The sequence below is a fragment of the Crocodylus porosus genome, unplaced genomic scaffold (genome assembly GCF_001723895.1).
Source record: "Crocodylus porosus isolate Cpor-Errol unplaced genomic scaffold, CroPor_comp1, whole genome shotgun sequence".
Classification (NCBI taxonomy): domain Eukaryota; kingdom Metazoa; phylum Chordata; order Crocodylia; family Crocodylidae; genus Crocodylus; species Crocodylus porosus.
In genome coordinates this window covers 28251031-28275180 of record NW_017728906.1, presented here as the reverse complement: position 1 = coordinate 28275180, position 24150 = coordinate 28251031, and the positions used below count along the sequence as shown (strand labels likewise).

Below are 24150 nucleotides of genomic sequence, written 5' to 3'. Positions count from 1 at the left end.
CCCTCCTCTGGACCCTTTCAATGTTGTCCACATCCCTCCTGAAGTGCGGTGCCCAGAACTGGACACAGTACTCCAGCTGTGCCCTGACCAGTGCCGCATAGAGGGGGAGGATCACATCCTTGGACCTGCTTGAGATGCATCTGTGGACGCGTGACAAGGTATAGTTAGCCTTGCTGACTGCGTCCTCACATTGGCGGCCCATGTTCATCTTGGAATCAATAATGACACCAAGATCCTTTTCTGCATCTGTACTGATGAGAAGGGAGTTCCCCAGCCTGTAGGTATGGTGCTAATTCTTTCTCCCTAAGTGCAGTACCTTGCATTTGTCAGTACTGAATTCCATCCTATTCTCATCTGCCCACCCCTGTAACCTGTCCGGATCTAGTTGTAGCCTGTCCCCCCTTCTATCATGCCCAGAAGTATTTGTCAGTCATGGGAATCGTTAACTACTTAGAGACGTGCATCCTTTTGTGATGGCAAAAGGAATAATGTGGACCCCTTTAAAAACTGTTGATTTGCTTTGGGTAAGTAAATCTTCCCTCCAGGTATGGGAACTCAAATTACTGCAAGGTAAGCTAGAGTATGACATTAGGGTGATTAGCAACTCTACTTGCTATCTTTATATGCATATCTATTCCTGGATAAACCTAAGATTGTTGCATTTGCTGTTTTATTGAACAGAAAAATAAACTTTGGTTTTAACAAACTAACTAGAGGTGTGAAATTGATTCTTCATGTAAGTTAAACCTTTTTACAATTACTTCTGTGTAGAGGCAAAGTATTATGAAATCTTACCCATTACTACTACAAGATTTGGAATTTCCGTGCATCATACACCTTTATCAGCTGCTCTAACATATTTGCTGAAACAACTGGCACCCGTGTTTCAACCTTTCTTTGTCTATGTGAGATAGTAAAAATTAAGAAAAACCTTCCATTTTCTTGTCTTTATCTTATCTTTATGCCCTATATTCAGCTCAGTGTGCTGATTTCATTATTGCTTCCATTCCTATGTTTGTATGAAGGTTTTTTAAAAATGGAAATCCAGCACTTTGCCAGTGATCAAAGTCCTTCCATGCTGCCTTTGCACTCTGTTTCTGGTGTCACTTTGCCCTTTCATCATAGTCTCTTCTTTGTTCTGAATTGCTTCACTGACTGCTGACACCATATTTCATGAGCCATGTACTAGATGATTCAGATAAGAGGATTCTGTGTTCCAGAAAAATTAAGCTGGGTCTTCTTTATGGGAGCCATCTTATGGAGAAGCATGCAGCTTTCTAGCCATGTCAAAATGACTGGCTTTCTGATGACCCTCTTCAGTAAGCTGTACTTCTCCATTCAAGATCCCTGAAGTTTGCCACAGCTCTATGACACTCTCTCTTGACTTCAAACTATAAGATAAGGTTAGAAGACAAGTGTCTGATCAAAGAATGCTACAGCAGTCATTGCATTTAAGCAATGCTACACCTGCAGTAGGCTACAGCCAAAGCAGCCTATTGAGGGTCACAGCACTTAGAAGAGTATAGGGCATCCTTGAGGCAGGCTATCATTTGGTTCAGAAACCAAACCAGGTCCAAAGATTGGAGATGGACATTAAAAGTGGTTTTCGTCTTCGTCTAATATAGTTCTCTGTGCAATAGTTTGTATCCTGTGGCTGTGTCTGCACGAGCATAGATGTTTGTTTCCCTGGAGACAAGTTGTGTTGCTGCTACTTGTCCCTGGGGAACTCCTGTGCCACGTGCCTTCTGGTGTGTGGCAGGTTACCCCAGCTTGGTTAGGGGAGGCTGGGTCCAGCACTAAGCTGACCCCAACAGCCTTACCTTGGGTCCTGGGGGCCTCCTGGGGCTATAGTAGTGGTGATCCTCTCTCTCCGAGCCTGGCCAGCAGCTGGAGTGTGGCTCCAGCCAGCCAAGCTCTGATTTTGGGTGGCACTTGCTACCCCAAAGTGTACCACTCCTCTTTTTTTTTTGTGCCATTTTTTTTGACCCAGGATCTCCTCAAACTTTGAGCATAGATAAGACCTGAACATGTGGTATGTATGTGCACGGTGCCACATACCACTCAACCACGCTTGTCTGGACGTGGCCTGTAGGTTTGTCCATGCTGTTTGTTATTGTCAGTTGCAATCGTTTAAACATCTTTATAGTGCTACAGTAACACTGAATGATTAGAGTAGTATCACAGTTACATATGCCCTAACAGTGTTACTGAATTACATTAAACACTTGTTCAGGTCTTTGTGCTGGCAATTTTGCATTCAACAATATTGTTTCACAAATGTACTGGTGAAAGAAAACAGTTTTCAGCTGGCTATGGGCTTTTATAGTACTCTTTCCTGTGGTGTCTAAGCAGTTCTCATTACATGGAATCTGCATGGCAGTTGTCCAGTAACAAACTTTGACTGGATATAACAGTTGAATCATTCAACTCATTTTGTAGTTGATTTATCCCCTGAAGCTTGAAATTCTCAAGTAACACATTATTAAGACAGGAACATGCTACAATTGCAGTAGAATCCCCAAACATTTTTTTTCCATCTGTCAATGCAAGCTCATAGCATTCAACTTTGATCAACGATATGAAGCTTCTTATATTTTGCAGTTTTAGATGATGGCTAGTAAGAGTCTTTATTGTATTTCCAAAATATTTCTTTCCTTTACAAAACTAGTTGTATTTAAAAATAGTGAATTTAAAAACAGACTGTAAAAATAGTGAATTGGATGGTTTCTGTCTTCCCCTTATTTATTCTTGAACCATGTTTTCAGCACTGAGGGCATATCTACATATTCATTAATGCACTTAAGGAAACGCATCTCTGGGCACTTACACATGTGCTGGATGTCTACTCCAACGTGATTAACTGAGTCTGTTGCAGCATGTTAATTAATGTGCTCTAACACCCTCCGTGTCACTTCTATTCAGTGTCCCTGTGCTTCAAAACAGCAGCAGGGGCACTCGAACTAAAGCTCGTTGAGTGAGCTTTAGTTCAAGCACCTCCACTGCCATTTTGAAGCATGGGATGCTGAATGCACATGATGTTGCAGATGCTTTAATTAGAGCGGTTCTTAGAACCGCTCTAATTAAAGTGCCCTCTCCCCGCCTCCGCCCTGGAGCACATGTATAGAGGCCCTTCATTGTGAGGCACTAGAAAAAGGCACATTACCCTATTTTCGCTAAAGAGCATGGTTTTTCTATGATGCCTTCATGAGCATTAAAACAGGCTAAGGAACATTAAAGCGCACATGCAGATTCACCCTATGAGTGTTATGTTTTATTAGCCAGCAGGTCCCCACAACAGGCCAGCTTCCCCTTTCATAAATACAAATTCCTATTGGAATGGCACAATTTTTTTGGATGAATCTCTTCAGTAATTGATCTACTTTCTTTTAAGTCAATTGCTTGGGTTCTTCTAAAGGAGTGGTATTGCTACTACATCTTTTAATATTTATTTGCAAGTGTAAACCTAATTTGCAAGGGAAGAAAAAGTAAAATAATAAAAACATTTTGGAATATTGTATTGAGATGACGGATCGTATTTGAGATGACGGATCTCATGCTTGCCCATGATCTGTTATAAGGCAAATCATATCCTATGAGTACCCTTTTCTCTGAATGGGGTTTCAAGACCAGGGAAAAGTTATTGAGGAATGAAGCAACAAACAAGAAGGGCTTTATCTCAACACAATTCTGCCGGTTACTGCAAATGGATTCACACGAACAACTGGATGTTGATAACACCCTTTGGGAGTGCTTAGGGTAGCAGGAACTGAATAATCAAAAAAGGCCTTTGTTTTCAAAAGGCCAGAAAGCAGCACCTGGATGCAGGCAGGTAAGCATCTGGCTGTAGGACTCAATGAAAGTGCACCTCTAGGAACCAAGAGCAACCAGAATGTAAAGCAGTCAGAGATTTTTCCATTACTCTCCACCTCGGTCTTCATCACCTCTACAGCAGGGAAAAGCCCATGCACAGCAGATTTAGTAGTGCTGTGGGTGAGAAAGTAAAGTGGGAAAGGGATGGAGACGCCCTTGATCTTGCTGTTAAGCTATGACTGCTTTAGAATGACTACTGTAAATGTCACACTGATAATAAATCATACACAATAGATCGCTTTCACAACACTATTAACATTACTTTTTCTCTTTTGCATAGTTTCACAAATTTATTTATTCTAATCAGGTATCTATTAGAAATTCAAGATTACGTACTCAGGTTCTGTGAGTGGCGTTGTTTCATTTGGCTCATTTACCGGGCTCCCATCTTCATGATTAGTATTTCTTTCATCCTCTGTTCTCATTTCCACTATTGGCTCTTTTGATCCATCTTTCCTAAAAATTATTAGAAGAACCTTAACCTCCATTGTCATGTCTTTAGCATGTGTTACACTTTATTAATTAGCAAGTCCCCTCATTTCAAATCCTAACCAAAGAAAAAAAACAGTCTATTATCACTTTTGGCACTAGAACACATTCAACATGACATGTTTTTGATACTTTTAAAGCAGGGCTGTCCAATGGGTGGCCTCTTCCCTAAATCCTGATGCAGATATTACTCCTCTGATCCTGGTCCAGGCACTTCTTCCTGTACTGCTCTTTTGGTGCTGCTGTCTGAATCTCTGGGATCCTAACTCCCTCCCCTAGTTTCTGCTTCCCACCCACTGGGGGAGAGGAAACAGTGCAGACTGTGAAGCCAAAGGAGCCTGTCTTGTGAGGCCTGGTGCACTTACAGCAAAGCACCATGCAGAGATGCCTACATAACGCAGCACAGTAGGGGTGGCCCATGTAGTGCAATATAGTACAGCACAACCCACGCAGTGCAGTGTGGCACGGTGTGTGGTGCACATAGAGTGCAGCCATTAGCCACTCAGAAGTTGGACAGCCCTGCCTTACACTATTCAACTCATTCTGTAGCTATGGATACTTATCTATTTTATATATAACCACATTTAGCAGAAGAATGACCATTTCCTAATAATCACGGTGGGCTAGGTATAATCTTATACTGTACTCTTAAGACATTATAGAGTACTAGGTACAGACACTGCATTTTTATCTGTATAAGTGATTGGAAACCGGTCTATATCCATGACAGAACAAAAAAGTCAGTGTACTTAGATTGGTTTAAAAAATGGCAGAACCCAACCTAAGACAGATCTGAATCGATGTGTACTCAAACTTAATCAATTTAGATTAGACCAGTGAATCAAACTTATGTACCAGAATCCCTTTCAATTCATGTTAGGTCACTGTCCACTGGCATTCCAGGTTCCTTTGCTGCCCCCACTAGCCCCCTCTTGAAGGAAGGTGTGCTGGCATTGGCCCTAGACTCAGCTGCTCTGATCAAACACCCAGTGTGCCCTGTCCCCGAGATGTCACAGAGCCGAGTCAGCACCAACATAGGAAAGGGAGGCATATGAGTCCCTGCACAAACCCCGTCATAAAGCACCCTACATAAACACCTGTCACATTAACCCAGGAGAACACCTACAAGTGGGCACAGCTCCATGAAGCCCAACTGGGCTGTCAGGCATGGGCGAGCATTGATAAAGAGTCTTTATTTCTTACCAGTGAGGAATGCAGCAGAGAGATGCAGGTAATGAGTGTACTAGACAGACAAGTGTAAACTATAAATTGACCAACTAGGGATGCATATGTTAAAATAATACCCCAAAGCCTTGGGCTATCTGAAAAGTGATACCTAATAAGTGCTTATTTACCTGTGAAAACTGAATTCAAGTTTTAGCCAACATGAATCAAATTAATGCTTATTTTTGAAGACTTCAAGTGGAAGTGTTCAATTTATGAGGCATTAAAGCTGAGTGCTAGTTAGAAGCTGTCAAGCACAGGCATCTGACAGCTGCCATCAGACAGCATTGTGGGGAGGGCGGGAAGGGTGTGGAAATACTTTCCCATGCCCGGCAGACCAGATGGGCTCTGTGGTGCTGCACCTACTCATGGGGGCTCTGTTGGGCTCAGTGTCAGGTCTGTGTGTTCCTCATGGGGTGCTTCATGATGGGGGGTTTTTTTCTGCAGAGACACACATCTCCTGCCCACCCCCTGGCACTGCCTGTTTGCAGCTGAAGGATGTCCATAGATGAAAGATGAAAGAGCAGGGGGAGAGGGCATGCTCACCTATGCCTGGCAGCCTATCAGGGGATGGGCCAGGTGCTCATCTCTGCTTGGCAATCTCTGGCAGCCTAGGAAGCCTGCACAGAATACTGGGGGCATTTTTACACACGTAAGTGCCGCAGCACTAGATCTTTTAAAAAGCAGCTGTATAAACAACGAAATGAGTGTCAGTGGTAAGAAAACAGCGGCGGCACACTTTGTACTAAAACACTTTGGAGGTGCTTTAGTTCAAAAGCGTGCCGTTGCCATTTTCTGTGCACCGAGGTGCATTTTGCCACTTATACAACTGAATGTGGCTCAGAGCAGTTCATCTCAGCTTGTGTCTTCTCCAACGTGATGGATCGTCAGTGCGTTGAGGGACAAAAATGTATGTGTATAAATGAAGACATGCAGACATGCCTCACCAGTGCAGCCTGCCTGTGTGACCCCCTCTTCCCCACCAAAGAATTGAACATGTGTTCTGTTCACTACCAAACTAACCTATGCTGCTTACAGAAAACCGCAAAACTTAGACTGATTCCACCTCGAGCCTTTTGAATGTCTGTACTTAGCCAGTGATGAAAGCATAGGGCCAGATGCTTACTGTGCTGGAAGTCACTTATACTGATTTGGCAGTATAAAGAGCCTAAAAGTTAGCATTATACAATTTAGAGCTAACTTAGGGCCTTTGTCTATTGCCATAACATGATAAAAGGGCTGATTTGTAAGTTAGAATCTGGCACATATTCATCACATTCATTCTGTCCCATACATCCTAATTTTATGAACAGGAGAAAGTACTCTACTCATCACATCAGCTAATCATTTCTCATATCAACCAGAGAAGGCATTGTAAACAATTTGGGGCAAGCTGGTTGGTTATTGTATGCTTTATCGGGTTCAGCACAATGACTGCGTCCAATCCTAGTCAGAGCCTCTACTTTCTATGGCAATATAAAGAAGGTAACTATTTATTAATACAGTTTTTTGGGGTTTTTTTACATTAAAGGGATGGGATACAGGTTTCCAAAAATGAATCTTATGCTTCAAAAAATCCTTTTCTGATTTAGTTTACTTATGTTTGACTCAGGTTCCCAGCTTAATAACTTGAGTGTTGAAAATACAGTTAACTCAGTGAAATAAAGGTGACAGGACTTATGTTTAGCAACCTGTCCTCTACATCTGCTGCATGCCAGAGATTGTCTAATTACTATCTACTTGATCCCAAAACAAGGGATTGATCCTACCCTATTCCACGTCTTATATTTCTGTATTGTTGCCAGAAAACCAGTATAATTCATACACAGACTTTATAGTGCAGTTTTCCATCAGTCTGAAACATGGATAGGGAGCTCTGTCTAACACTTACTGGTAGTTATTCTCAGAGAGAGTCTTTATCTCTTACCAGTGAGGAATGCAGCAAAGAGATGCAGGTAATGAGTGTACTAGACAGACAAGTGTAAACTATAAATTGACCAACTAGGGATGCATATGTTAAAATAATACCCCAAAGCCTTGGGCTATCTGAAAAGTGATACCTAATAAGTGCTTATTTACCTGTGAAAACTGAATTCAAGTTTTAGCCAACATGAATCAAATTAATGTTTATTTTTGAAGACTTCAAGTGGAAGTGTTCAATTTATGAGGCATTAAAGCTGAGTGCTAGTTAGAAGCTGACCACCATTTTTTTCACAGAAGCATCATTTAGGATAACAGCTACCATGTATGTAAAAAGACTATGAATCATAATGGGATTGTTAAAGGGGGTTGTAATTTCTATTCAGCATATTCTATAAAACAGGACATTATTATATATCCCAAAGCACGATTTTAAGTAGCAGAATGCATTCAGAATGCTCTTCTAATTTCTAAAAAGGATTTAGACTATTCATAAAAGAAACATTCCTTATTTCTATTCCAGCAGCCTGCATGCTCCACATACACTGCATCATCTATAATCAGTACACATGGAACATAGACAATAGAAATATATTTTGCAGTAATCCAATCTAATAAAAAGAAATGCAAAAAGTTACCAGCTACAATTGGGGAAAATTAAGATGTCCAGTGATTTATTTTAAGAAGCCGAGGTACTGTGAAAGAAATGGAAATGGCAACTATTAATGGAAAAAGGAATGTGTTTCTGAATTTTATGACTGTCCAGAAACTTCACAAAATAAACTTGTACAATTGCCAAGAATATTTGGTTTAGTAGGTAACATGTTTGATGGCTAGGGACATGTAACCTGGAATATCAGGCTGCTGACGGATGTGGGGAAAAAAACAAACAAAATGGTGCTTTACTTTCAGCTCAGTGCACCCCTGCACCAAGACCGGTGCATGGCCAGAAGAGGAACCGCACCAGTTTGCCCTGGCTTGTCCAATATCTGTATAGATCACACACTTCAGTGGGGCTTTTTGGCACTTTTATCTAATATCCGATTCAATCTAATAGCTGATTCAGCTACTAGAAAAAAGTGCCCAAAAGCCCTGCTAAAGGACGTGATCTATATAGATGCTGGGGGGCCAGGTCACACTGATGCAGTTCCTCTTCCAACAAAGTGCTGTTTGTTTGGTTTTTTTCCCCTCATGACTGTCAGTGCTTCCAGAGTTTATATTACAGTATCTCATGCAGAAAGAAATTGAGGGATGGAAAGGTTTCAGCCTCTTGAAAGTTGTGAATTTGGAGCAGAAAAATTTTCTTAGACACACAGCCAGGGCATAAGCATAAGCAACACTGTGGGTAAGTGCAGATGTTATACTTGGATCATCCTAAGTCGGGTTATGTTGATCTAAATACCAATCTGTACAGATATTTGGGGAGGTTAGTTTGGGCATCAAACAGATGGCCCAATCTAACTTAGTTCACCTTAGTTTTCTACCCTCTCAGCAATATAGATATTTCCATGCTTATTTCCATAGGAAGAAAATAGAACCATCTAAAAATTGGGAGATTGTATGCTATAGGTTTTCCTTCTTTCATATGTTTTGAAACCTTGTAAAAATTGAGTCCATGAAGTAAACTCAGAGGGGAGGGGAGGGGGTTGTGTTTTTTTAAAATCAGAACTTATACTGTTGGTTTCCATAGCTCTTATTATCCTCTCAACAGTTACAGAAACAAATAGCTACCATGGATGGACTATACTTTGATAATCTTTTAGTGAATTAAAAACAACAAAGCTGGTGTGGGAAATGGCATGCTGTTTTACTCTTTGACTTATTTTATGTTTTCAAACATATTTACAACTACCATATTTGCAACTGTACCATAAACCCACTTTTCATTGATTTATAACTCTACTAAGGCCTTACATAAATTTTAAACTTGAGATTCATTTTTTTTGAGTTCCAACAAAACCTGTGTTTTCAAAAGTCAGTGGTTAGTACATTTCTTTATATTAGTATCAGAGAATGTACAGATATCAGATTTTTGACTTAAAGAAATGGAGTGGGTGGAGTTTTAATTGCTCTCTCATTTGCTGCTCAAGAACCAAAGATCTTTCCAAGTATTTCTCATGTATGAGCACTGCTCTGCTGTGCCCAAATAGTCTTAATAGTTAAAACAGGAAATTTTGTAATGATGCACTGCTGTCATCTTTTATAAAGGCAATATTTGCCAATACTTGTGTCAAATCCAAAATAACATCATTATTTCCTTACCTAAAGATTAGTACAAATATCAGGATTTTATCATTATTCATTCATTGTTCCAGCAAACAGAATAATTTATGAAGCAGCTTTCTAATTATACCATATACTTAACATCAAGGTAATGTGAAAAGGATATTCTTAAGATATGTTATTTGTACTCACAGGTATGCAGCCTTTCCTTCTTCTAATTCCTTACTCTTTCCACTGGATCCACTCTTTTTCCCACAAATTCTCCTGGTGATGCACATTAGCAATCCACATTGCCGGACAAAGAAGCAGCTCACATCAGTCACAACAAGGACTAACAAAAGTGCTGCCACACCCAGGCCAATGACAGCACCAAGTCCAAGACCATTAAAAAGAGTGTCTTGAAAACAATAGCAAGAAAATATTAGATTGTTTGAGTAAAGCCTATACAGGGGGATAAAGACTGTTTTTGTTTTTTCAAATAACTTAAGAAAATTAGGATATTAAAAAAATTCTGAATTCAGTCATACTCTTTAGGTACATAAAGTTAAGCATGTTTTTAAACTACTGGAGGGTAGAACCTTAAGTCCATTCTCTGCCTAGCCTTTACTTTTTCCTGAGGGCAAATCTGCTCCTTATTCCATTGAACTAAAAGGTAGCTGCCCAGGTGCAGACAAACATTACGAGTGATAATGAACATAAATTTTAGCTCAGAAATATAGAGGCTTTTCAGACATGTTTACATGGTTTAGAGCATTTTTTAGTGGAAAGCACAGAGCGGATTTTTGAACCAAGGATTCTTAAAACATTATCTATCACTGACAGATAATTCGTTGTATTTAATCATAATGTTAATATGAAAACACTTTTTATTCATCATGCAAAACAATGTTTTCTTTAAAAATATGGCTTTTTTCAAATTAAATAAATCATATACATTATAATGGTATTAAAAACTATTATTTTACCTTATGAAAGTATGTTTCAACATCTGTATTCATTTTATTATAGGACTGCTTTTGAATTGAACTATAATGAAAATGTGTTCAAAGTAAATTTAAAACTTAATCCTGCAAACACTTGCACACACAACAAATCAAAGAGAAGTCAATAAGACTACTTGGGGGAGCAAAGAGAAGAAAGCACTTGAATGGTTTTAGAACTGGGGACTTGTTTTTACTTCTCTGTGTTTTAAAAGGAAACTTAAAAACTGGCAGCAGGGGGTGTGGGGGGGAGTATTTTACAGCTTTATAGCTGATTCTACACGTTTCTAAAATCTAAGACTAGGCTTTTTTTAACTTACTATAATTACTGGAATATAAAATGACCTGGTTTTAAGATAACCAATTAGATGCTATATATGGGAAAATGATAATTTTTTTTACATTTTTGCAGGGATAGAATCTAATTATTGGAAGTTTTTTGAATTTGCCCCATTACCTGTCTCCCCTCCCCTCTCTCCCCTGCTACAGCAGGAAAAATAAATCAGGTAGCCCCCTTGCCCTCTGGTTCCCCTCATCTTATATTTCCTGCAGCCCCTTCCCCACTCCTTACCATCAGACCCTGCTTTCCCTGAGCACATGGAAGTGAGGAGTGAATTTGATAACACTGACCTTGAAATAAACATTGCTACAGAAATGTACATATAGGACCTACCGACTTAGTTCATCTAGAAATGATACATTTCACCTTTTTTGAAACTGCCACAAGTATTAGCATAGGTACTCCATAAACAGACTTCTAAGCAGCACTTTGGCACCCACTTATAAATAGTGTAAACTATGCATGCTATTAGTCCAAAGCCAAAATGCTCATGGTTTACCATACAGTTCATTGGGTTGGGCCCTAGCAGCCAACAGCATTTCAAGCCACAATGATGTCACACCACAGCACTGCTCAGTAGGTGTATATACTCAAAGGATCCAGGTGTTAATTAGGGTCCCTTCTCATGACTGGAACCGGGTGTTCTTGTCACAAGTCCCAGGGTGTTCCAAAAATGTATATGCAGATGAGGTATAGGAGAACTTGGGCAGGGCGGGGCTTCATCTTGGAGAGGGTGGAGCCACACTAATCATATGCAATAGGATGAGAGAGGGTTTGCAGGTGAACTGTTTCTGGCTTTGTTTTATGATGTTGGCCAGGCATTTAAGGCTGGTGAAGAAACAAGAATCACTAGAAACAGGAAAGTAAAGTGCATGAGTAAAGAAACACCATATATCTGGGTCATGAAGGAAGTTTTCCTTAAGTGCTCCCATGGATAACTGTTCTGACATGGTATAGTACCTGCTGAGGTGTTGGGACTGGACTTAAAGCTCACTTTATGGAAATGGGAGGCTCCTCCTTAGCTTGCTCCTGTGGCCATATGGCTGAGGGCAGGCAAAATTTAGGGGCATCTGAACCCCAAGCCTTCAGGCTTGGGCCTGCATGCAGGATGCTTGCCAAAAGACTTGGGAAATATTTGAAGCCCCTGGTGGGGTTGGAGGATGTTTGCTGGTTGTAGGGCCACTTATGTTTTTGGACTGACTCATGGATTTGGACTTGATTTGGCTGATTTGACTTGGAACATAAAAAATGTCTTTAAAAAAAAATTGGTAGGTTCCCATCAGTATGGTTGCCCACTGTAGGCCATATGTTTTATAGTCATGCTCAGTGTTAACTACATTGAATCTACTTCATGGTTGGTTTCCATTAGTGGATTTTGGCAGCAATTAATGTTAGACAATGTATTTAATGAGGTTTCCATGTATATGAATGTAAGATAAAGGCTGTTTTCTCCATGCTGATTGAAAGGAAAACACCTCGTCTCATATTCAAGTAAATATGGTCATTTTAAATTTCTAAAAATGTATTTTTAGTGATTAGATGGAACTTTAGACTATGTTCTAGCGTGGCACATCTGGAAGTACACGTCAGTTATGAGAAGGGCATACGGAGCATTTTACCCACACACACAAGTAATATCCTTTGTATGTGAAGAAAATAATTGTATTTATAATAAAATAACAACTGAAATACCACTCCCAAAAGAGGCTGCAGGCTGAAGGATACATGCAGCTGAAAAATGGCTTGTGCTATTTTAACAAACTCCATCAGTAATTGACTAAAGCTGTGCTAGCTCTTGATGCAATACATAAGAAAATTACACAAAACAGTAATAAAATAGCACATTATGCCTAGAAGTGACATGCCAGGTACTAGTCAGCAACACACTGGCAAACACCCATTTGCCCACATATCCTGCTTATACCATCATCTTGCAAGTTGTAATGGTATAAGCAGGATATTTTTCCTAGACTGGAACATGTGACTATAACTGTGATGGGGAGCAAAACATTTTATCAAAAACCAGTACATGCTTTGACAGTGGTATTAAATTCACCATTCCCCTTCTCACCTCACCACAACAGCTATATAGTTTAGAATGATTTTTGGTTAAAAATGTCTAGATTCATTTCTATTTCTTGTGCAATTAAATTTCTTGTATAGCTTGTATTTCCACTTAAAATGTAATCTGACAATATATTTACATACAAAATCTATGCATTATTTCAAAAGAAACATGTTTTCCATGCCTCATGTATTATTTTATGGACCTTTAAAAAGAAACTGCAATCAATCTCATGCAGTTTGGTACAGGCCATTTTATTAAGACAATTTCATATAAGTTTATCATGCAATAAATGAGAATTCAGATGTTTTAAAAATATATTTTTTCCTTTGCCCAGAAAACTTACTTAAGATAGAAAGATAGCATTAGATAAAAGATAGAAAGATAGCAAAACCTCAATGAAAATAATACATCATTTATGCAGTGCCCCTGCCAGCAGGCTTGTAAGTTTGACCTCTTAAAGTGAACTAGTTTTCTTTCTGTTTTATTTAAACTTTATCCAGTTAAATGTTGCCAACCATAACTTCAAAAGCTTGAATGAACACAGGAGATAAAGACTGATAAGCAATGATTTACAATACAACTAGAACTCTAGACCCTATACTTACAAAAACTAACTTTACTTCAAATCATAGATGTATTTGTCATTTAATCCAGATTGGCAAAACAACTATAATACACATTCAATAAGGTTTTTAAAAGAATCCTAAAGGATTTAACAGAAGAAGCCAGTCAAATCCTATAAAAATATGAGGTTAGAAAAGAATTACTCTAACAATCTATAAGAATATTTCTAAGTAGTCTTTCTATATAATTTTTAATTATTCCATAGAATATGGTAAAATAAATACAAAATGTGAAAAATGATCCATTAAATATTATATTATAGCATGTCAAAAAGGGAAAAAGTCATATTCTATAGGCCTTTTTCATAAAGTAGAAAATTACTACAAAATATATTTTTAAATGTTAAGCTAATGTAATTTTATATCATTTTATGAGATATATTTATATCAGTAGAAACTGGGGGCACATCTACATGTGCATTAATGTGCAGTGGTTACTGTGCATTTAGTTTAGTACCTGTAATACCAGGTACCAGGTACTAAACTAAATGCGCAGTAACTGGTGTAACTGCACAGCAGTGCTGGCACACTAATTTTAAGTGACACTGCTGTGCAGTAGACCGATTATACTGTGCGTTATGGGTTTTGCCCACCATGCTAATGTGCTGTAGAATTAGTCTATTCTCCTCAAAATGTCTTGCATAGACGCGCCTACATTGTGTCAAACTTTCAGTCCATAAGGACTTTAATAAGGTGAGCAGGGTGCTTTGTGATGGGGAATAATGCAGAATTAATTTTTATCCGAAAACACTGCCAACTGAGAGAAATGTTTATGGCAGCAGACTTTTTATTTCACAAGGCAATTTGGGCATTTTTTAAAAATCAGTCAGGGCTGCCTGAGACATCTTCTGAGTCATGAGTATTTGATTGACATATATTTTTCTGCTTCTTTGTGTACCAGGATTTTTCCCCTTCATTTTGATCTTTTTTTGTTTCTTCTCTTCACCAGAATGCTTATAAGTGAATTGCATTAGTGAAAAGGATATCACAAAGCCAAGGACTATAAAGGGATGAAAGGAATCTATACAGAAATCAATATATTTTTAAAAATAACTAAGTTCTGAATCCTTCTGCTAGAGGGAGTTTTTTTTCTTTCCTTTTACCAGCAGAACAATAACGCGAACGTAGAAACTATATGCCTTATTTCAGTTTATGTTACCAACAGTAATGTTTTGGTGTAAAGTGTTACCTGGAAGATATAGCAAGATTTACTTTCTACATGAAAGCTCCATTAAGCATGACATGGGCACATAACGCTTACTTTTGGAGGGGCTTGAAGATGTACTGGGGGAAAAAATAATCAAGCAAATACAATAGAATTAAAGATGTGAAAGGTAATCAGGATCAGGACCTAACAATGTATCAGTTGATTCTCCGTACTTTAGGGATGGGCATGTCTATTATATTTAATATTCTCTCAGCATATTTTTTCCTTATATACCCTTCTGAAAGAGAAAAATTGCTTTCTGAAGTAACTTGCTTTCACTGTAGGCCATGGAACTGGCTATAGTTAAACTAATTGGAAAAACACTAAACACCAGGCTTAAAACAATTGCTGACATTTTTCCTTATGTAATCTCAAATACTATATTTATTCACATACTGGATACCACCAAGTAAGACACAGATCTTGTTTTCAGAAGGCAGAGAAAAGAAAAAAGAGTTTCTCTTATAATCTTACCTGTCACAGCATGGGACAACTGGCAAAGACTGTGATAGGGTTAAACCTCTGGCCATTGATCCTGAAGCTGTGGGGGTGACCAGGCTCTGCCCCTGCTCCAGGGTTCAGTGCTGGGTGAGCTGGTGCTGAGCAAAGCCCCCTGCAGCTATTCCAACACCCTTCTGGCTCTATTCCAGCTCTTTTTTTAAGACACACATCCCAATATTAGACAGGTAATTTTTGGGAAAAAGATGCATGCATACATGAATAACTACAGCATTTGAGCATTTGTGGTTGAGCCTCCCCTACAAAAATACTGATATGCTTGTGATATTTAGCACTAGGCTTTTAGTGCTGGATCACAATCCTACCAGGTGATTGACCGCCTCTGCTTTTGGGCACGTTGTACCATATGTGCCACCTCAAGGTAGTGCCTGCTCTTGCCCAAACAGTGGCTGTGATTTCTGGTTACCTAGAAGGCTCCTTGCCACTGACATATATTGTAGTCTCTTGTCCTCACCTTCCTGAGTGAATCAAAGGCATATATTTAGTGGGTGCAACATAATCTGACATAGAATTATGATTTATGATCATTTTCATATTTTTTCACCATTTTGTACTGCCCTAACAGTATTCTAGTGTGCGCTATAGTCTTTCGCTGAAATGCTACCCTCTGTTATGACATAGGACTTTGTCGGTCATTATTTTATCATGATCTCACTTCCAATAGTGTCCCTGCAAATGCAACATCCCCAATAGGGACAAACACATATGTTGTACTCCTGAAGAATGTGTCAGAGAGCACTCCTTTTCAATACATTGCTGTCATGTAATCTATGCAAAGAGAAACAATAATTAGGGTGTATACTGCCAATAGGCTAAGCTTTCTTTTCATGCTTCTCAGTTTGTGTTTAATAAATTAAATACTTTAATCTTTACTTCTTTATTTTAGATGATCTAAACAAGGTGCCAACTCATCGGGACCCAGGGGCTGGGTAAATGGTACAGGGTTGATCTGTAGACTCGTGAAGGAAGATTCTTGGTTACCTGTTATCTAAAATATTTGAAGATGTTCTCTTTCCTTATCTAAATCTGTAACCCTTTTGTGAATCCAATAAATTCTCAGGAATAATTTTCAGACCCAGATGCCAGAGCTACATATTTAACCCAACTTCGGGGCACAGTTTTCAAAATGTTGGTCTCCAATTGAGAGGCAACTTTTAGCATTTAGCAATGCTTGATAATGCCATAAACAATGTTTCCTTGGATCAGGAGCTGCATAAAATACAATTTAAGATCAGTATTTCTTATAGCACATTTTCTGCTAATCTCTTCTTATTTAAGGATTCACTCATTAATGTAAGATCTTGGAAAACTTTACTACTTTGACTCTTGATTTCTACTGCTTTGTCACTTAGCTTGGATCCATACCCATCCTTCATCTCTCTCTCCTGATTTTACAGATTTCCTAACCCTTTGATTTCCTTTTTGTTCCACCTCATTGTTAATTTCAGTTACTACAGAAACAACATGATCCCACATTAGTTATTAAATTCTAACATCTATTTTTTCCATCTTTTAGGTTCCTACAGACCGACTTATTTGCTCAGCATGTACACATGAGCTTCTAATCCTTACTCATGGTTTAGAGGTTTCCTTATATTGGTTATCCATTAACCCCCTGAACTCCCTACCCCAAGATGGACACTCCCCCCACATGGACCCACATACCCTCCAGCCCTCCGATCCCACAAAATGCTCCCCAGGGATCTTATACCAAAGATGGTGGCACCAAGTCAGGGGTAGTAACTCCACCAAAATCTGAAGTTGGATGTCCTAGGTTTATTTATCATCATTGACATTCTAATACAGATCATTATCATCTCTAGCGCTTTAGTATTACAGAAATTTGCAAAAACAGGATAATATTTGAGGGTGAGCTTTTCAATACTGTTCACTGTTGACTTTGGGGCGACAAGTCAATAGAATTTGTATTGGTTCAACTGTCTTCCCTCTAAATTCAATCATAAATTTCCCATTCCAACTGCCACCAAGACAGAGATTGATCACATTGAAAATCCCATATAAAACTACTGTGGTTTGTGAGGTCCCAAGAACATAATCTTATGATGTCAACAGACATATCAATATAAAGGATGGTTAAAACAAAGCATATTGTGTTCAAACCCATATAGAAATACCATCAATATCGGAACCATTTAATAAAATATATGGCCATTAATATAAATAAAACCTTACTTTGATACAAGCATCCTTAAATAAAGAGAGAGTAAAAGGAAATATGCTATAAGCAATACTAATTTTAAATTGATCTTTTAACAAAAGAATCATAGTGTATCCAATGGTTTTAAAAAGATGGTTCCATTTTATGCCGTGATACAGTATCATGATATTGTGTCTATACACCCACCCACGTATAATGCGTCTGCTTGCTAATTAATAGAATAATTAATCATAATTCAACTTTAGTTTTAGTGAATTAACCTTAACATTTTCTCTAAAAGGTTTTATATCTATTCTTAGTAATCTAACCACAACTGTATCTTTAAAAATATCAATCTAGGAAAAAAGGGACATTTTCCATAGTTCTGCATTAGTTTTGATTTTCCCTTTGTCAAAGCCATGATGTATTTATACCTATATGCTTTTAATATATAGAATGTTTCAAATGTAATATGGCATTCTAATATCCATTATCATAATAATACAAGGAACAGTGAACTTAAAAAAAGCACGGAGTGTGCTCATTTCTTCAAATAAATGCTTATCAAAGAACAAGTCTCTGGGAAATAAGAGTTCTGAAAGATTTAGAATTGTAATAATAAAAATGAAAAAAGTTCCAATAAAACTGATTAAACTTTTGGCAATTTCCAAATGCTCAATCACTACATTGTATTTTAAATCTCTATTAAATGTCCAACATTAGTACACCCTGGGTGTGTCTACACATGCAATTACTGTGCAGGAACTACTTGGGTGTAAATTTGCTACCTGCATCATGCATCACACAGGTAGCAAATTTACACCCAAATCGGTGTAAGTCACCATAGTTACTGTGCAATATGGGTACACAGATGTAGGCACACACCTGTACTGTGCAGTAATTTTCAGTTACTGCATAGTAACCTAAATAACTGCATAGTTACTCTGCATGTGTAGATGCACCCACTGTATTATATACATTCAAAACTTCATAAATGGGCACAAATAGAAAAAAAAATTAGACTCCCAATATCATGGTCTTTATAAATTCCTCTAAGTATGGTATGCCATATATTCTGAAAGCTGTCTCCACATATACACCTGAACAACGAATCATGGATTAAAATGTGTGCTGATGATGCTCTATTGCCTTGAATCTTGCACTATTATTTGCAGGAGTACAAAATGAATGTAGTGGTGTAAAGCTCTATTATTTCAAGTTGGTTACAATTATACTAATTTAAACTGATGTAAACAAACACTACAAGATACAATGGAAAGTCAGTGCTAAAATTACAAAATATCCCTTTCTTTGAAATATCTCGTAAAAACCACTATATAGGGTTTAGAAACTAAACCAACTGAAAGACAGGTGGTAGCATAGGCAGAAGAAAGGGGGGGGTGATGGCACTTAGCCCCCCCAAATACAGGGCACCAGTAGGGCTACAAGGTGGCCCAGCTATGGGCTTCCGGTGGCTGCAGCAGGGGTGGTGAGGGAGTGGGGGTGGGCTGGGGCAGGCACTGCGTGCTGGGGCTGAGCTGGGGATGGAGCTGTGAGCAGCTCATTTGGGAAGGTTGGGGCAGAGGGGGGGCACAGCTCCTGCTGCTATATGCCCCGTGAGAGGGCATTGGGGGCAAATGCCTCCAGATCCACATGGGGGGAGGCGGGCTGCCCCTGTGGGGTGGGGCTGCACTGGGCTCTTCCCAGGGAGACTGGGCCAGGCTGTGCTTGGGGCAGGTGGTGCTGGGAGGGGGGGTATGGGTGTAGCTGCAGTTACCTCAAAATTTGCCCTATCCCCCTGACCACCCCCTCTCCCAGCACTACTGCTGCCTGCTCTGAATTCAGCATGGCACAACCCCCAATGGGAAGAGCATGTTGTAGCTCCGACCCCAACCCACAACAGCAGTCTGCTTCCTCCCATGCAGATCTGGGGACACATGCCACCCATGCCCTCCCAGGGTGTACACAGCATCAGGAGCTGCTACCCACTCCCCATGCTAGGCACCCCTGGACAAACTGCTCATGGCTCTGTCTCACACCCCATTTGGGGGGGCTGAGCATGTGTGCACGTGCTCAGCCCCCCCACCCCTGCCCCATATACTTTTTCCTGCCTCTGCATATGGTGTGGTAGAATTAATTTTTGAAAATACTACATGGGAAACTGGCAGGAGAATAATTAGCTTGCTTAGACCTTTCTTCCAACTGAGCTCTTGCACTCACTACAGAGGCTGTCAAAGATCGTGAAGAAGTGGTGCTCCACATGAAGCATCTTAAAAATAGTACCTAAAATCAAAAGGGACAGTCTGAGCTTCTATGCATTCTCTGGAAGTCTGCTTTGATTTAATTACTTCCAAGGCTTATTTACTCCATTCAAAAACTTTTGTTATGATTCAAAAGGAATATCTCTTGATAACCATTCCAAAAAATGGAACACAATACTGTAGAATTTAAAAGACGGAAAGAAGATAATGCTGAAGACAAAGATTCTCTAGATTGTGAAACTGGACAGAAAGTTCAAGAACATATATTATTAATGTGTTAGAATTACCTACAGATGTAGGCTAGACTGTGCAACTCTTACACTGAGGAATACTGTCTGAGTCGAACAGAATTCAGCTGGGATTATTTGTGTGGAAATGTTCTGAATAGCATGAGAAAAATGTAAAGTTGTTGCTTCTAAGTTAGATTTGTATACATTATTAACATTATTAAGAAAAAAAATACTGTATTTGTTCCTGATTTTTCAAGGCCTGATTCTTCTCTTGAGGTTAATGACTAAACCACAGTGGTGAAAAACAGGGGACTAAGTTTATAAGTTCTATACACTCTGAATAAAGAATGAAGAAACTTCTGTTGTCTATTGTCAGAGTACTTAGCATCTGATGAAGGAAGCTGCTTATAAAAGCATCTCTGATTTAGTTAGTCTGTAGGGTGCAAAACTACTCTACCTTCTGCCTACCCTTCACTGTCACTGGAGGCTAGACATCTCTATCTTCTTTTTGACCAAATGTAGAAAAACAGAGGAACATATGCAGTTTTCTTCTGGTGACAGAGGATAAACAGAGGAACATTCTTTACCCAAGGATAAACAAGCACACAGGAAAATAGTTTTTCATCTATAGACAGTTTCTTTCCCTAAAAATTTCATTTTCAATACTATTTTTCCAAGCCAAAGTCTGTGCTACTGTTTGAAGGAAAAGTATTTCTAAGGATGATGCCAAGGCTTTGTAATGGATCCAAGATCTGGGTCAAGAGGCTTGTACACCTCTTTGTTCCTACCTCCCTCTTCCACATACTTTCATTTCTTCGTCAATGCAAGCTATTGCCAGAGCTCTGCGTGAGTGGTGAGTTCAGAGCTCATTGCCGATCAGGCAGGTGAGTTCACAGTGGATCAGGTGGGGGTTGGTTAGATCTCCTGCTTTCACACAATAACAGAGCCCAGGGGGTGAATTCTGCTGCTGCTCTCCCTTTTCGTTCATGTTCTCTCCACTGAATTCAGCATCAGGGGAATGAAGTGGGTGAGTGACCATGGCACAGCTCACTCTCTGGAGTCCCATGCTGAAAGCTCACGTGACACAGCCAAACAGATTGTGACTGCACTGCTGCACCTCCACTGGATCTGCTGTGGCTGTGACTTACTGACATAAATATGGATTACATTAACCTGATATATTTATATCTTAATACTCTATGAATATGAATAGCTTTGATTTTACAAAGACAGCATCTGGAATATTTATTACTATTTTTTTAAGCTTAATGTATCAGTTAGTTATGTGTACCTTGGAATTGCAAATCTGTCATTCCTTGCATATGGACTTGTATTTAGCAACAACCTAGACTATATTAGCACATTGTTTATTTTATCTATGCTTTGCTTTTGTTTGTTAATTTGTTGTTTGGTTTTGTTGTGGCAGTTTTCACCAGTGGTGCTTGCATATGAACATATACTATTCTTCTGCTTTGCTATTGCCTTCTATTTTGTCAGATTTATGAAAAACTAATTATTGTAGTATACTTTTCTGAAGTTAAAGGGAAGGAAATTAATTAAAATTAAATACAGTTGTAATATTTGTACATAGTTCTGAGAACCAATAACTTTTCACATATTAAATACTATAACCATTTTGTAAAATCGAAATAGTGTACATAAAGAAAAAATATGCACAGACATAAACAAATATAAACAGAGACATGGACAAATATTAAATGACCTCTCTTCCATTTTAATCAAAGTCATTATTCAGTGGCTTCCTGATGCTATGACAAGATTCTCCCCTTTATTTCTTGGGGGATGCAAGTACAGACATATGCATCAAACTGGAATAGACTTCTTAATCGATGAACAAAACAGTTTCTCCAGTCAAAAAAAGTAATTTTCATATCTTTGTCATGTCTATAGCTTTTTTTTAGTCCTCCTTTTCTTAGGAGGATTATTAACAGAATGTTTCCAATATTGACCATATATATCAGCCCACAGGTAGCATAAAAATAGTACTTTGTTTAAACTGTGCCTTAACTCTTTAGTTTGGCTGCCACATTTGGCTGCTTTGTGGTAAACAAAAAGGTCTTCACTTCTCAGGATAACTATAGGGATTTTAGACCAGATAAACTATGCCACATTTTTTGTGCCCTCAAAGTAATTTTGCCATTAAGTGCCAGCCATAGAATTATAGAAAATTGGGGTTGGGAGAGACCTCAGGAAAGCATCTAGTCCAACCCCTTGCTCAAAGCAGGACCATCCCCAGCTAAAACATTCCAGCCAGGGCTTTGTCAAGCTGGGCCTTAAAAACCTACAAAGATGGAGATTTCATCATCTCTCTAGTCTAGGTAACTTGTTCAACACCCTTCTAGTGAGATCATCTTGTTCTGTCATCTGTCACCACTGTCAGGTAGTTTAAACCCAGTTCCCTCAGCCTCTCATAAATCATGTGTTCCAGACTCTAACCCATTTTCACTGCTCTCTGCTGAGCTGTATCCAACTTGTCCACATCCTCTCTATAGTGGGGGCCCCAAAACTAGACATGGTGCTCAAGATGTGACCTCACCAATGCAGAATAGAGTGGAATAATTACTTCTATCGGCTGGCAACGCTTTTACTAATGCAGCCCAGTACGCTGTTAGCCTTCTTGGCAACAAGGGTACACTGCTGACTTTTATCCATATTATTGTCCGCTATAACCTCCAAGTCCTTTTCTGCAGAACTGGTGCTTAGTCAGTTAGTCCCCAGCCTGTACTGGTGCATGGGATTCTTCTGTCCTAAGTGCAGGAATTTGCATTTGTCCTTGTTGCACTTTGTGTGATATCTTTTGGCCCAATCCTTCAATTTGTCTAGGTCACTCAAAATCCTAGCCCTACCCCCCAATGTATCTTCTACACTCCCCAGCTTGGGGTTGAAAAATAACAGGTTTACATAACTGTTTACTATGGGAATGTGGTGTGATAGTGTGAGACAGTGGATGGTTGGTGACAATCAGCCATGTTCCTTTCGGTGTATTTCCTTTTACATAATAATTGGCACTTTTACAGAGACATATTCAATGCTCATTTAATTTGGAATGATCTCTTCTTGAAATGACATCTTTCTCTTAGAATGAATATTATTGAAGGGCAGGTTCAAAGCATCTGAAAAACATGTTCTTCCTTGCCTGATATGTTCAACAAAAAGCTCATTCTGACAATGTGATTTAGATGCAGCTTTGTGAAATAAGAAAATATAGAGATAATACAACCACTTCAGATATATAAATATGGTGAAGGTTGCCTCAAACATTCTGCTTGTAAATACTTAGTTACTGTGGCCATAAACCTGTTCATATTGAAGGCAGCTGCTAAGCTCCTATTGACTCCAGTGAGGGGAACCATCAGAAATGAAAATGTGTTGGACATGACAGAGAACATTGAGAAAGGAAGAACTGATTATTCAGTTTCATAGGTGAGGTAGTCTGCATTGGTATTAAGATAATCAGGTTTAAGGTGATGCATTTCCAAAGCTGTAGGTGCCCGAAAGGATGCTCATCAGGACTGCTATGTTTTTCTTGTAAATTCTTGGGTGAGAAACATTTTTTTTTAATCGTACTCATATTTGGCAAGTCTACTGCGGGAGCAGTTTACTCCTGAGTAAACTACTTGAGAGTAAATTCCCCAGCCATGCATCTACACATATAGATATGTGGGAGCAGATGTGCTGCTCCTAGCAGCAGACTGCTCCCATTCTCTGTAACAGGCCCTGGAGCAGCCAGGGGGAGCTCTAGGCTCCCTCTCAGTGCTAGCTCAGGGGCAAGGACACAGCTGTCTCCTGGCAGGGGCTGGGGCATTGGGACAAGAATCTCCCAGTCCTGCTCCCATGGTCATGGAGCAGAGGCTGCTCCCTGCTGCCAGGCCAGGGGAACATTGTCCATGCCTGGGCTCTTGTGGTGGAGCTCACCCTGGGAGATCCTTATATCCCAGCTCGGAGCCTGCAACTGAGGGCTTGGGCTGGGAGATAAGAAGCTGACTGCTGTCAGGACAGGGTGACATTGTCCCTGCC

At 39.3% G+C, this 24150-nt stretch overlaps 1 protein-coding gene across 1 annotated transcript in view; it reads right to left on the bottom strand.

The window, feature by feature from the left end:
• Window positions 1–24150, bottom strand: part of NCAM2 (neural cell adhesion molecule 2) — a 529363-nt gene that overhangs the window by 5220 nt on the left and 499993 nt on the right. Inside the window, exons 16-17 of the mRNA XM_019528766.1 lie at window positions 9919–10123; window positions 4207–4326 (exon numbers count right to left, since the gene is read on the bottom strand). Of these exons, the coding sequence (XP_019384311.1) occupies window positions 4207–4326; window positions 9919–10123 (325 nt within the window). The remainder of the gene's footprint in view (window positions 1–4206; window positions 4327–9918; window positions 10124–24150) is intronic.